The sequence below is a fragment of the Salvelinus fontinalis genome, chromosome 39 (assembly GCF_029448725.1).
Source record: "Salvelinus fontinalis isolate EN_2023a chromosome 39, ASM2944872v1, whole genome shotgun sequence".
Classification (NCBI taxonomy): domain Eukaryota; kingdom Metazoa; phylum Chordata; class Actinopteri; order Salmoniformes; family Salmonidae; genus Salvelinus; species Salvelinus fontinalis.
In genome coordinates, this window is record NC_074703.1 from 16,816,275 (window position 1) to 16,831,904 (window position 15,630).

Below are 15,630 nucleotides of genomic sequence, written 5' to 3' on the forward strand. Positions count from 1 at the left end.
GAATAATCTCGCACACGTTCAATTTCTATCTGATAGCTTCAGCAGCCCTCTAATTTCCCTCGGGTGTTATTTCTGTTGCTGTAAACCTGTTATCATTCCAGGGATGAAATCAATCCAGAACACGTTCAAAGTCGAAGAAAAAAAAAAAAATCTTCCCAGAGAACACAAGAAAAAATTAAATTATACCATTGAAAAAAATAACCACCCTAAGTAAATATTGTTGGTTTCGGCAAGCAAAGAAATTGATTTTCTAATGCACTTTGTGTCCTATTTGAGTGCTCGCAATACTTTTTTATATTAGTGGCTTCTGTCAGCAAAAAGCTGCATAAATTTGTATATCTTCAAAAACTCTTCCCTCTTTTCGCTTTGACGTGCCGGCTTTAATTTGCTGAGATGTGCAGGAAGAGTGATCTACCTCGCCTTCCGAGTTGCTCTCTCTGGTTCACCTTGTATTTGCCACTATATTGAGTTGTTTACACGGCCAAGGTGCAATACTGGAGAGGCACAACAAGAGCACTTGAGCCTATGGGCACTCCTACCGGATACACATCCTTGGAATATGATATCCAAGGACCTTTACAATCCTTATCACGACAATGATCCACTGTCCTTGTAAAGTCAGTGGAGGAATGTTTCTGATCATCTGTCTTGTTCCTTGTATTGCAAGTATTGATCCAATGGGAAAACACTGGACATATACAATTAGCACTGAGACTAAATATATAGCTTTAGTTTGTCCAATGGTTTGTCCAATTACTGTCATAGACCATTAGCACATTGCAATAAAATGTACAATGAAGCATGGTCTCACTCCAAAGGTTTACGACCTATTCAGCCTACTTAAAAACATTGTGAGAATGTCCTTATCCCCCCCATTATACGGGAGCAATTCTATTTGAATTATAGGCAACCCAGAGCGAGTATCCTATTATGTCTGTAAGTGCATTTTATCTTCTTTGTAGATTTCCAGTGTTTGTTGGGAAATCAGTTGGCTGGTAACAGTGCAAATGGATTCCCAAAAAATAAACATTGTTCTTTTCCTCAAGAGCACTGTTCCCGACCATTTGGGAGTCCTATCTTTCTTTTTTTCTGAAACAGCACAATCTATACTTCTTGGTCAGGAATAGATCAGCAATTGCATTACCCTCGGGAAAATACATTTTATTTCACTTCCTAATCTGATTTTGTAGTGTGCCTTGAGGATTTCACTTCATAGACTGTCCGCTTCAGTGGAGCCCTGCAATAAAAGGTATCTTATGAGAGAGAGAGGATGTGTTCACGACCAATTTACATGATCAAAATGATGACCAAACAGTCTTCTATCCATGGCCCAAGCTTTACGGACGTCAGATGCAGAACACCATAAGGATCAATGATTTGAAAAGCTATTTGTGCCACTGGCTGTCTTCACTTGCACTATTGCTATAATTACATATTCAGAATTGATTGAAGGTTAAAAAAAATCTAGACATTCTGTACTGTGCATCTGAGACCGACTCAGCCAAAAGCCTCTCAAACAGAGAGAAATAATGACTATATACATTTTTTAAGTGAATATAATCATGAACTGTAGTGTTGGTACCACTTTCCTAACACGGAGAGAATCAATTTGTAGTCAGTCAGTGCATAGCAATTACATGGGTCACCAGTTCTTTATCACCTTGGAATATGCTTTTCACCAGTGTATATACTCACTCACTTCTTTCCCATGCACCGGCCCAGCAGGGAAAGGCGCTTCTCTGGGATTCTGGGAAAAGACTCATTCCCAAGTACATAAAAAAACTCTGTTTCATAGCAGGACAGCACAGTGGTCATATGGCTAGAGCTCCAAATCTACTCCAAAAAACTATTCCACTCTGTGTGAAGCATGGCGCTACTTTTACATAGATCTAAGCAACGCCGGCAGAAACGTATTTGTCTTTCATATCTTTTTTTATACGAGTAGAGTGCGAGTCAGACTCCCGCTACGTTCAAGCGATTGCTCCTCAGTTATTTTGATGTATGAGCAGGGACAGGGGGGACGGCGATAGCAGAAACGCTATCAAAACTTGTGTATTATCAAAAAAGAGCCCCGCCTCCCTCCTTTTCACTTCCTGCTTGTCTTTTGATCTATAGGCCTATACCTAACACCTCTCGATAACATGGCACGCCTACTCATCTGCTTGAACTCCTAACAGTTAGTGTGAGGAATCTCACCGTAGCAATAATACTATTATCTGCTACTGTGAGTACATCAACCACTGCATTCAGTTTGATTTAAACCATTTGGGTACAAATGATAGATTGAAGCCATTGGAAACATTCAAATGTTATTGATTGATGTGTGAGTCTTCCACATTGTGTCCCACATATGGTGGTGTTGAGGGTGTTACTTTAGGTGTTGATGCAGCTGCAATACAGTCAACTCAATACCCTATCTCTTCCTATGACATTTCTGCTTAATTGAAAAAAAGAAAATAACATAAGGCATGCAAAAGCAATTTAATTAAATAAGCTTGGCTGGCTTCACTGGTATAAAGTACAGCAATCAGTGGGAAGGTTCCACAGCACTTTTCATTTGTTGTTTACCAAATGAGCAATAACTGCCTTTGCAGAAGGACGGACTCCTCGTGAAAATGTCACATGTAATTAAAAGAGCAGGGAGCAGCACAGTCCCTAAATAATTTAGACAATGTAGCGTGAGCTGGAAATTGACTCAAAATACTGCAGCAACTGCACCTTATTTTCTGGAGAACTTGTACGAAACTACTGAGAAAGGGATTTTTCAATTGTTTTTTGAATTGCAAAATAGGCTACTAATTCATTGGCTGATGCATTCAGTTGCAAACTATTTTAAAGCTTAATCATAGTTATTCTGTACCTTCAGGGTTGTGGGTACCGCATAAGTATTAGGTAGCCTCCCTTAACAGGTATAAGCCTCCAGTGTTCTGAATATGTGAACAGGCTGTTAGTCAACCTAATACAAAGTTAACTCTACAATGGACATATAGTAGGCCTACTTCATTGCCTGTTAAAAATGAACCCTTGAGTCTAACTGTTTTTGCAGTCACACAGCATAAGTAATACAAAAGTATTTGTGTTATGGCTCTTTTTTGTGCTGCGCTATGACATTAAGCTGAGTTTTAGGCTATGTGGAAGTACTGCTGCGTTATTTTACTTACTGAGTTATCAAGTGTAATACTGATTTCCATCTGTTTTATGTTTTCTACAGTGCATCAAGTCAGAACCGGCACTTGTGAGGTTGTGGCTTTGCATCGATGCTGCAACAAGAACAAAATAGAAGAACGCTCTCAAACGGTTAAATGCTCCTGCTTCCCTGGACAAGTGGCCGGGACGACCAGAGCTGCCCCGTCTTGTGTAGATGGTACGTTCCAGCTGAATATTTAATGTGCTATCGATGTGTCATTTTTTGCTGATGGTCTGTTCCACTCGGACTAATCTGAGGAGGTTAAACTGAGATCATCATTAAATCTTTATATGGTTAGCTTGCACCGTCTTCCTTAGTGAAACTGCTCTTAAGAATTGTTGTTAATTTTGTAACGCTTCAGACCACAAGGTGCTTAGTCATAGCCATCCACAGAGGCCTCATTTATACTTTGTTTTATTCTTAAACTTTACAATACACTTCACAAGTGTTAAACTGTAATTAAATGTGTTAAAGTGTTTACCAGAAGTGCTCCAGTGCCATATAGTCGTATCCTCAGGGGAAATTAGTTTGGTCTCCTGTTTTTCAACCTGCAATTCCTTACATTTAGTGGAGTCTGGTGCTTTACGACAACTCGGTACTGTCTCTGCCTTTTACAGTAATGGTCTTGCTGAATTGTACTCCTCCTTTAACTCCCTATAGTGCTGTAGAACCATGTGATCCTATTAGAATGAGCTGAACATGCCAAATACACTGCCTTCAGAAAGGATTCATACCCCTTGACTTTTGTTGTGTTACAGCCCGAATTTAAAATGAATTAAATTGAGATTTTTTTGTGTCACTGGCCTACACACAATAACCCATAATGTCAAAGCGGATTTTTTTTTTTTTTTTTTTTTTTTTTTTTTTTTACAAATGAATAAAATATGAAAGCTAAAATGTCTTCAGTCAATAATTATTCAACCCCTTTGTTATGGCAAGCCTAAATAAGTTCAGGATTAAATGATGTGCTTAACAAGTAACATAATAAGTTGCAAGGACTGTGTGCAATAATAGTGTTTAACATGATCTTTGAATGACTACCTCGTCTCTGTACCACACACACACTCAATTATCTGTAAGGTCCCTCAGTCGAGCAGGGAATTTAAAACACAGATTCAACCACAAAGACCAGGGAGATTTTCCAATGCCTCTCAAAAAAGGGCACCTATTGGTAAACGGACACAGGATAAAAATATTACAAAACATGCATCCTGTTTGCAACAAGGCACTAAAGTAATACTGCTAATAATGTGGCAAAGAAATGTACTTTATGTCCTGAATACAAAGCGTTATGTTTGGGGAAAATCCAAAGCAATACATCACTGAGTACCGGTTACTGCATCATGTTACGGGTATGCTTGTCACCGGTAAGGACTAGGGAGTTTTTTTTATGATAAAAATAAACGGATTAGAGCTAAGCACAAGCAAAATCTTAGAGGAAAACCTGGTTCAGTCTGCTTTCCAACAGACACTGGGAGACAAATTCAACTTTCAGCAGGATAATAACCTAAAACACAAGGCCAAATATACACTGGAGTTACTTACCAAGACAACATTGAATGTTCCTGAGTGGCCTAGTTACAGTTTTGACTTAAATTGGCTTGAATCTATGGCAAGACTTGAAAATGGCTGTCTAGCAATGATCAACAGCCAACTTGACAGAGCGTGAATCATTTTTTAAAGAATGTGTAAATACTGTATAATCCAGGTGTGCAAAGCTCTTAGAGACTTACCCAGAAACACTCACAGCTGTAATCGCTGCCAAAGGTGATTCTAATGTGTATTGACTCAAGGGGTGTGCATCACAAGAGGTTGGTGGCACCTTAATTGGGGAGGACGGGCTCGTGGTAATGACTGGAGTGGAGTACATCAATACACATGGTTTCCAGGTGTTTGGTACCATTCAATTTTCTCCATTCTGGCCATTATTATGAGCTGTTCTGCCCTCAGCAGCCTCTACTGGTGTGAATACTTTCTGAAGGCACTGTACCTATAGGATGTGAAAGTAGATGTTGTGAATCTCAGCGCCGTTTCAATGAGTGTTATCTTCAGGCACCCAGAAATGTGTTGTCTTTTCCCATCAGAACCCAATTTTACGCCTTCAATGCAATGTCTGGCCCAAGCCGGATTCACCTCACGTTGATACCGTACGACTTAATCCTTAAATTACTGACAGATCAGGGGTATAAGTGACTGCTCCTTGTTTTGGAGTAAATCTCATGTGTGGCAAGCAGGGAATGTGTTACCGTGAAATAAGTGTGAAATTAGATATATTTGTTTCAGGGCGGCAGGTAGCCTAGTGGTTAGAGTGTTGGGCCTGTAACCGAAAGGTTGCTAGTTTGAATCCCCGCGCTGAAAATGTAAAAATCTGTTGTTCTGCCCCTGAACAAGGCAGTTAACCCACTGTTCATAGGATGTCATTGTAAATAAGAGTTTGTTATTAACTGACTTGCCTATTTAAATAAAATATGTGGTGAGCAAAGTATGCCAGGAGTGCTCTTGGCTTTTTAAAACAAATGTCTTCTATTCTCTTAACTGTTTTCTGGATTCATAAGAGGTTTTCAATGTACAGGATAAGAATTTCAATACTGTCCATTATATAGGCCTAATGCTGTATTAATGATGAAATCAATGTACCGTTGTGAACTGTAGATTTGAGTGCTTCAAAGTTGCCAGTAGAAAGAAATGTACTTCATTTGCATACCTTGATTTTATTTTTAATTAAACCTTTATTTAACTAGGCAAGTCAGTTAAGAACAAATTCTTATTTACAATGATGGCCAAACCCTAACCTGGACGATGCTGGCCCAATTGTGCGCGCGCCGCCCTATGGGACTCCCAATCACGGCCGGTTGTGGTACAGACTGGAATCGAACCAGGGTCTGTAGTGACGCCTCTACCACTGAGATGCAGTGCCTTAGACCGCTGCGTCACTCAGGAGCCCTCATGGTAAATGTGCTTCTTCTGAAGCATAAAGCTGACTGCTGCATCATGTTTCCTTTCATTGCATTAAATCATACAGCCTCTCTGAACCACATTCAAGGTTTAGTTACACTTCAACAGGCCTCACTGCAAGTCAACTCAGCTTTACATATCCACTGTCACGTTGGTATGAATGAGTCGGGAGACCGACGCAGGAATGCGTAATAGGGTTTTTAATTTCACTGAAATTACGACGTGCCGTGTAAAGGCATGGGGACAAAGACCAAACAAACACGTAACAAAACACAGGGTAGAAACTCAAAACAAAAGAGCGAGGAGCACCTCGAACAAATAACACAAGCACACAATGATTAACACACGGGACGAGACGCAATCCACAATGGCACGAAAGCCCAAAACACACAGCACAGGTACTCACACGCACCAACGGACATAGTAACAATAATCGACAGCCCAATGGAATCCAAAGGGCACACTTATACAAGTACTAATCAGTGGGAATAGGGGACAGGTGTGCGTAATGACAGTTCCGGAGGGATCCGTGACATCCACAAAACCGCTTTATAATTCAACAAGGCTGAAGTTTTGACCACAGAAAGGTGAATTCACAACCCTCCCAGTTTTGCTTAGCTCACATTATATTTGCTGCATTCCTTGTGCACCTGGTATCAGATTCAAAAGCTCACAGATTAATTTGCAAGGCTCCAAACCTGTTCCCTTGTATTGCACAGTGAATGTAGGTGATTAACAGTGCTGTGTATCCGAATGTTAAAACTGATGTATCATTGTCCCACAAAGCTTTCTATCCATGTACAGTATCATGATACTAGGTCACCGCGAGGTGAGAAGGGAACACACGTTTCTGCTTTGAAATCAATGGAAAGTACACAGCAATCACCATGCTTTCTAAGGGTAGGAGACGATTTGAAACCCTCACATTTTCGAAAAAGGCACTTGAAGTTAACTTACATCTATGCCATGTCAGTCCCAGAACATCACTTACCCACACTAATGTGGCAGTCAGACCACCAACCAGGCAGAAAGAGCTGCCTCAATTTGGGATTGAAAAGCAGTTCACACCTAAAGTCTGGCACCAGATGCGTTTAACCTATTCGATGACATTTGAGTATTGACATTCTCAGCAAATTAAAGTGCTGTGCCAATGGCGCCCAGTTTAAAGTGCTCCACGGGTGATCTCTGAAAAATGATCAGCACTTAACCTTTTAATTATGTTTTTTATACGTCCAGGGATTACCTGAGCTCTCATCTCAGTTTGAGCCTGATCACCTCCTCAAAGCATTGTTAAGTGTTTGAAATGTATCCTGTTCCAACAGTTTGGTGGACATCAAACCGTATGATACAGCCAACGTTGTACAATTACTGTCACTTCTAAAGGTGCTTTACACAACATTGCTGTTATAATCATGCCTGTGGGATACAAATAAGTTTATCTTAATGTATCAACCCTCTGTGCATGAAGGTTTGGCTCTCATTAAATTCAATACAACTACCTCATGGTGTTTTGTAGTGAGGGGGGGAAAAAATCGATAGTTACATTTCACAATATTCTTTTTTGCCAATATTATATCAATATTTGACTCCAAGTATTGATTTGTAAAAAAAGTAGGTAGGTAATGTAAGCGTTAGCTCTCTCTTGTCTCTCTGCAGCAGACATATAGTGAGAAATATGTTTGGAACATCAAATCGCAATACATATAGAATCGTGAGAATTGCAATGCATATCGTATCGGCACCTAAGTATCGTGATAATATTGTATCGTGAGGTCTCTGGCAATTCCCAGCCCTAGTGTTTTGTAAAACAAGGAACATGTCTGTTCCTGTATGTGTCCCTAGTATCTCTCAAAGCTGCTCATTATAACGACGCCTCTGTTCTCCCCTAGCCTCTATAGTGGAGCAGAAGTGGTGGTGTCAGATGCATCCATGTCTGGATGGGGAGGAGTGTAAAGTCCTCCCAGATCTAAAGGGATGGAGCTGCGCCACGGGGAACAAGATAAAGACTACCAAGGTGAGGGTCATCGTAATCAACACATTGCACTTTAGACAGTGGCAACAAGCCATCGAATTTCATTTCAGCTGTACAGTCATGGCCAAAAGTTTTGAAAATGACACAAATATTAATTTTCAAAGTCTGCTGCCTCAGTTTGTATGATGGCAATTTGCATATACTCCAGAATGTTATGAAGAGTGATCAGATGAATTGCAATTAATTGCAAAGTCACTCTTTGCCATCCAAATGAACTGAATCCCCCAAAAAACGTTTCCACTGCATTTCAGCCCTGCCACAAAAGGACCAGCTGACATCATGTCAGTGATTCTCTCGTTAACACAGGTGTGAGTGTTGACGAGGACAAGGCTGGAGATCACGCTGTCATGCTGAGTTAGTTTGAATAACAGACTGGAAGCTTCAAAAGGAGGGTGGTGCTTGGAATCATTGTTCTTCCTCTGTCAGCCATGGTTACCTGCAAGGAAACACGTGCCATCATCATTGCTTTGCACAAAAAGGGCTTCACAGGCAAGGATATTGCTGCCAGTAAGATTGCACCTAAATCAACCATTTATCGGATCATCAAGAACTTCAAGGAGAGCGGTTCAATTGTTGTGAAGAAAGTTGATTCAGCTGCGGGATCGGGGCACCACCAGTACAGAGCTTGCTCAGGAATGACAGCAGGCAGGTGTGAGTGCATCTGCACGCACAGTGAGGCAAAGACTTTTGGAGGATGGCCTGGTGTCAAGAAGGGCAGCAAAGAAGCCACTCCTCTCCAGGAAAAACATCAGGGACAGACTGATATTCTGCAAAAGGTACAGGGATTGGACTGCTGAGGACTGGGGTAAAGTCATTTTCTCTGATGAATCACCGTTCGATTGTTTGGGGCATCCGGAAAAAAAAGCTTGTCCGGAAAAGACAAGGTGAGCACTACCATCAGTCCTGTGTCATGCCAACAGTAAAGCGTCCTGAGACCATTCATGTGTGGGGTTGCTTCTTAGCCAAGGGAGTGGGCTCACTCACAATTTTGCCTAAGAACACAGCCATGAATGAAGAATGCTACCAACACATCCTCCGAGAGCAACTTCTCCCAACCATCCAGGAACAGTTTGGTGACGAACAATGCCTTTTCCAGCATAATGGAGCACCTTGCCATAAGGCAAAAGTGATAACTAAGTGGCTCGGGGAACAAAACATCAATATTTTGGGTCCATGGCCAGGAATCTCCCCAGACATTAATCCCATTGAGAACTTATGGTCAATCCTCAAGAGGCGGGTGGACAAACAAAAACCCACAAAATCTGACAAACTCCAATCATTGATTATGCAAGAATGGGCTGCCATCAGTCAGGATGTGGCCCATAAGTTAATTGACAGCATGCCAGGGCGGATTGCAGAGGTCTTGAAAAAGAAGGGTCAACACTGCAAATATTGACATTTTGCATCAACTTCATGTAATTGTCAATAAATGCCTTTGACACTATTGAAATGCTTGTAATTATACTTCAGTATTCCATAGTAACATCTGACAAAAATTTCAAAAGACTTTCAAAAGACAAAAATTTCAATCTTTTTCAAAAAAGCAGCAAACTTTGTGGAAATTAACATGTGTCATTCTCAAAACTTTTGGCCACGACTGTACAGAGTACCAACATAGTAGGGGTCATAGTAGTCCTCAAAGTAACCAAGTACAGTCAACTTCAGTTTAAAAAGACACCTATATTTTTCTCAATCTATTGACCTTGCCTATTTGTATCATTGGTCAAGGTAAAACGGTTTAGTCTGAAATTACAGCACTCTGCCGTGCCATTGCTAAAACCGTCTAATGTTTGCAGTCACTACTGGGACCCTGGGGGCCTATATCTGAGGGGCCGACATGTCTCCTTAGCACTATCAGAGCCATTTTGAGGACCGAAACGTGCAAATTACTCACTCCAATTACTTGCTTTTAACGCAGTAACCCGATGCCCATATCCTTCCCTGGGTTATGACGACCCCTAGACTTGAGTTCTGCCTCTTCCATGTACTTAATTATTTAAACTGGCCACACCACACCACACCTGTCTGGAGCCTGTAATTATCGATCCGGGGATTAGTCGGGACCTCAAAATGGAATGGGGTTTATTTGGTGGACAGTGTTGCTGCAGCAGTATTGATGGATTGATCAACCATAATAACCTCACCCACATGTTAATTTCGCTTGGGATGAAATTTAAAACTCATCTCTTCACTTCCTCTTTTTCCCCTGTCTTTGTTAACACGGAACGCCGGAAAGATCTCATCGGACAGGGATCAGCTCTGGTAACCCTTGATGCCATGGAACCGAATCAAGGTGATGCAATCTTGTTAGATGAATTTGATTGAATTGGACCAATATCAACGTTAATCTTCATTGTTTTCTGAATTCAGACTATAGCCTTTAATGCAAATATTGAATATTACAGTTTAAACATTATCTGTATCCTACGGTGTCAAGTGCTGGTGAGAAACAGCAAACAAACCATTTCTATTAGTTTGAACATTTGCTTAATGAGGAGATAAGATTTACACCATGCTCCTTAATTGTACTTATTAGGATGCAAGTAATGACTATTCATGGATCATTTATGGTTTAAATGGATAAATTCAACAAAACAGCTGGAGAGTGTTCTAATTGCTTTACCTGCCATCCAAGATACTTCAACATCTTTTGGAAGATGGAAAATACATTGCTTCCCCATAATGTGATTATGCCATCTCAATAAAATTGCCTTACATTAAAATGGAAGCATATTTCCATCTACTCGCTAATGTGCTTCCCTGCCACGGGCAAAACCTATTGAGAATGCAGGAGAATGAACAGGAGAATGATTATCTAGCATAACATGTCCAAATACCCCATTTAGCCATTATAGATTGGAAAATGATAATTGTACAATGAATAATGAGCCGAGCCAGGTTGGGTATCTTTCTGTTACGGATTTCATGAGTCACCCTCTGACCCATGCAGCTATAGGCCTGTTTCGCTCATTGTTTTCACTCAGCCTTAGGTTTAACACAATGTATGTGATTGAATATGATTCAGAAAGAGATTGAGTTAAATGTTTTGAATGCAGCCTTAAAAACCTTCAGAAGGTGCCACATTCCTATTTAATTCCTCCTGTCTTCTGTTGATGATGATGATCTCAGTCGATGCATTAATTTCCCCCTTCTGCGACTACTGAGATGCTGTTAGATCTGTCTCGTGTAGGCTCCTTTCTCTGCTGACAAAAACCTGTGCCTGCTCTTTGTCTTTGTAGCATGGAATTATTCTCAAATTAGTACCACATTAATCACAGTGACAGCTCGGAAATGTAAATGGCTCGTTGAGGGGGAGAATTTATTGCAATATGAACGACAAGAAGGCGCTCTCTCCTTACACATATGCAAAGTGGCGTAGTGCTAACCTAAATATCTGTGGAATTTACTGAGAGTGTGTTTGATATGATTATGAGAGATTTTTTAATATGAAGTTAGGCGATGCCTGGGGGTTGTCACAGAATTTTTTTCCCACTATATTTTAAGCTAATTTATTCATAGACAGAGAATACAGTGTATTCGGACAAATTAAAACGGGCCTGTCCACAGTCAAATAGCTGATTGGTGAATTAGCAAAATGAGTCTGTCAAAGGTGCCTGTTTTCTTTGCAAAGTTCAGCAGTAAAAATGTAGCTTGACAACTCCCGTGGCAGCTTCCCTCAGCTGTCAGAATGGCCTAGTCGGTAGACAGTCTGCTGGAATCGATAGTGGAACGTCGTTATGAAGGTGTTATGGGTGTTCCTCGCAAGGCACGTTTCTTAAGCTCTTTCCGGAATGTACTTTTGCTCGAGCCGAGGAGCTGTCAGTCAGAGCCAGAGCTTCATGACTGGCAATTTAATCTTGTGAAGGGTCCGAAGTGCTGAGAGTATCTGACAGCATTAAACTAGGGGAGGGAGAAAATCTCTGTCTGTACGGTAAGGCAAATTCTATCCACACAAGTCCTTTATCAAGATAAAAACACCATCCGTGTCAGGATAGGCCAGAATCTGATATGAAAGGTGGAACAGGAAAAATTTGAATGACAACTTAGCCTAAGCTGCAAAACATATTCTCTGTTTCAATTTTCTTCAAGGAATTTCCTCCCCCTGAGTGTAGCCTACCACTACAAATCATTTCCCAACACGGATGGGGAAAGGCATTTAGTTGGAAAAGCACATTTTTATCCAGGGGAAATCACTTGTGCCTTTCAAATCTTGATTTAGTATTATGCTTATCATTATCGTTTTACCCCTATCTGGAAAAAGAAGTGGACAAAATCATGTGTGACTTGTGCAGTCAGTGTGACAGAGGTAATTTCAGTGGCTGCGAATGCTAATGAGTTTGCTTTGTTTGTTGACCACTGTGAGCTGAGACGCTAATATCTCCTGATAGCTTTTCTTTGCTCACTTTATTGCCTTTTCTCATTAAAACTAGTAAAGAAACCCAACCACCTAATTCATATAAGATTAAATCATGAGATTAAGAATTGTAAATTTTTCCAAAAAGGTAATTTCATAATGCAGGCAGATGAACCGTAAACTTTCGATGCAAAAGGCCTTGTGATAGACTTGTGATTACTTTGCACCAAATGACCTCAAGCTGACTCTGTAGTCACTAAGGACTGAATGTGAGAACACTGTTTTTTTTCCTGGAGAAACAATGCATTTTGAATTAATCTGTTCATTAACCTTTATGTCTGCACTTCAAAGACACTCTTTAGAAGCCTTTTATAACTCAACAACTGGGTGGTGAAACAGTGACGTTGGTTGTGTTGCACATACTGTATTCATTGTGAGATGGAATCAGGATGGCCTGATGTTCATGGAAATGTGTTTGTATTACAGGTGGATCAATAAATGTTACTGGGTCTTTACCTGTGGAATACCATCATGGACTCAAGAACATTGCAGCGACCCTTTTTGTAAATAGAGACTCCCTCTATTGGAGACTATACTATGAATCTTCTGGAAGACTTATAAGCACAGGGTAACAAAGGACATCTGGATGAGAAGAGAAGAGTGGACACTACTAAATGATTGTTCAGTAGAGGGGACCTTTATTTTGAAAAGCCCAGACATGACTATCACTACATTGGGCATCAGGATGCCTTTTTATTCTCTAACATTGTTCTGCTTATAGTGGATTACAATGGTGAATTTTGCCTAAACATTATTTGTAAAGTTTTTCTTTGGGAAATAGTTGTTTTCCCCTTATAATGCATTGTGCATCATTACTGTAACAGAGTATCATCAATATCAAGAATTTCCCCCTTGAATATTAGGGACGAGTCAAATTCGATCCAGTTTTTATCAATCAAATGATGGTCAGAAAATGGTAAGAAGAAGAAATTGAAAATTAGTGAACCTTATTGTATTGAGCCAATCATTGAACATGCAGGGTGATTTTCAAAGACACAAAAAAGGCACAGGTACTGGAATTGTCCTATGTACACCTCCATATTTTTTTAAATGGGTGGCCATTATTATGGGTGGCCATTCTCGATAGTGCTGCGTGCAGGGAACATGGCTTATTCAAAAGAGAGTTGGAACCAATGGCCAACCAATGGCAAGTGAGAGAATATGATGTATCCAAGGAGAAATACATGTAGACTACTGATGTATAGGGCAGACTACAATGTAGCACAAAAACTGAAAACTGAAGTTCATGTTTGATTTGCATGTTTTATTCCAAGGGTATTATCTTTCATTTGGGGGCACTAGGTACATACTTTTGAAAATGTACACATTTAATGAATGTGGTGTGCAAATGAGTTACCCCTAGTGTGCTTAGCGTTTGCTTAGGTTCTTTTGAAAATCATCCTGTCAACTGCCAGTGGATCCAGTTTGTTTATGTTGCACAATGCTGAGGCTCAGATTCGAATGTCCATGTAAAGTTTGTTAATGTATGCAAGCTAAAACGCATTCATTCTACAATACTGGCTATAGTCCATGGGGTTGGTAGGGGCCGGTTAAGTGTTAAATACTTTTTAAAATTAATTTCTGATTCGCTGATAACTTTTCAACAGGTATCTCTGACGCTTCCTTCGTCTGTGCAAGTGATAACATCTTCGAATAATAAACTGTGGTTGTGTCTTAACTTAATGCTTGTCATGTGACCCTTAACCTCCTCAGGTGTAGGAAGAAGAAACCAGAGATTGACTCTGTTTAGCTATGCTTCACACAGTGTAGGCTACAATATGAAGCTATAAGGCTTCATAATGATTATGCAGCAGCCCTTAGATTATCTCTATTGTGGAATGGAACATTGATTCCTTTCAGATTCCTCTTTATGTGCTATGCCACAACACATAGTGTACAAAAAACAATTATGTGTACACACACACACACACACACACACACACACACACACACACACACACACACACACACACACACATACAGTCTTGTACAGCTACCCAATTCAGTCACATTCAAAATCCTACTTTCCCTAACCCCTAAACCTAACTCTAACCCTAACCTGTACTCTTACCCTTAACTCTAGCTTTAACCCAAAAACCTAACCTGACCCTAAAACTAACCCTAGTTCCTAACCCTAAACCTAATTCTAATCTTAACCCTAAACCCCCAAGAAATAGCATTTGACCTTGTGGGGATGAACAAATGTCCCCAGTTGGTCAAATTTTTGTTTGTTTCCTATTTTTGTGGGGACTTCTGGTCTCAACTAGAATAGTTAAACACGTACACACACACACACACACTTTGAAAATGTATATTTAAAGATTTTATGAGCCATGATAAAAACGTAGCAAACTACACATCCTAAATTGGTACTGTATGGGCCATTTTCAACCATTATGAATGCAAAGCCCACAAACTCAAAGTCAATGTCACCCCCACTCAACTAGAACCTACCTTTTCAAAAGCTCCCCCCTAAAGAATACCATTGTTTGCCTTTCATGGGCAGACAAACAATGATGTCACCAGAGTAAATACATCACACCGAGAGAGGAGCTAATGAAATCTAGGGGTTATTGAGTTCTAAGAACATGACAGCCAGGAGAGAAAATACCTTCATAAAATTACAACTGAAAAGGCATGGAACTGCGAGAATAATACCAGTAAATGAATGGCGTACTGGCATAATGTCAACATAATAATAATGCTTTTCATGAAGTTCTTAAAATGTGTATTTCCAGTGCAGTAATTCTATGGGTGTATAGTTGCTTTGGGGCAATATAATATAGAAAAACAGCATGTTCACTTAGATTGTCAGTTGTATGGAAAGGACTAGGCTCAAAACAGTAAGCTACTTATTTAGTTTTCTTTGGTCATGGCAATATGGATTCATTAATGTACTCTAGTCTACTTGACGAAGGTACGATGTACGGTAAGGTTCAAGGAGGTCCCTCATGTTTATATAGTTAATTTAGCTCCTCTTCAGATTTTCGTGGACACATGTTTTATTCTTGTACAATCCTTGTACAATTGACTCATATCATC

At 40.1% G+C, this 15,630-nt stretch overlaps 1 protein-coding gene across 1 annotated transcript in view; it reads left to right on the top strand.

Annotated features, from left to right (window-relative positions):
* Positions 1-14,271, top strand: part of LOC129838508 (chemokine-like protein TAFA-2) — a 52,171-nt gene extending 37,900 nt beyond the window's left edge. The window contains exons 3-6 of the mRNA XM_055905532.1: positions 3,212-3,364; positions 8,032-8,156; positions 10,411-10,467; positions 13,015-14,271. Of these exons, the coding sequence (XP_055761507.1) occupies positions 3,212-3,364; positions 8,032-8,156; positions 10,411-10,440 (308 nt within the window). The 3' untranslated portion in view covers positions 10,441-10,467; positions 13,015-14,271. The remainder of the gene's footprint in view (positions 1-3,211; positions 3,365-8,031; positions 8,157-10,410; positions 10,468-13,014) is intronic.
* Positions 14,272-15,630: the final 1,359 nt, after the last annotated feature.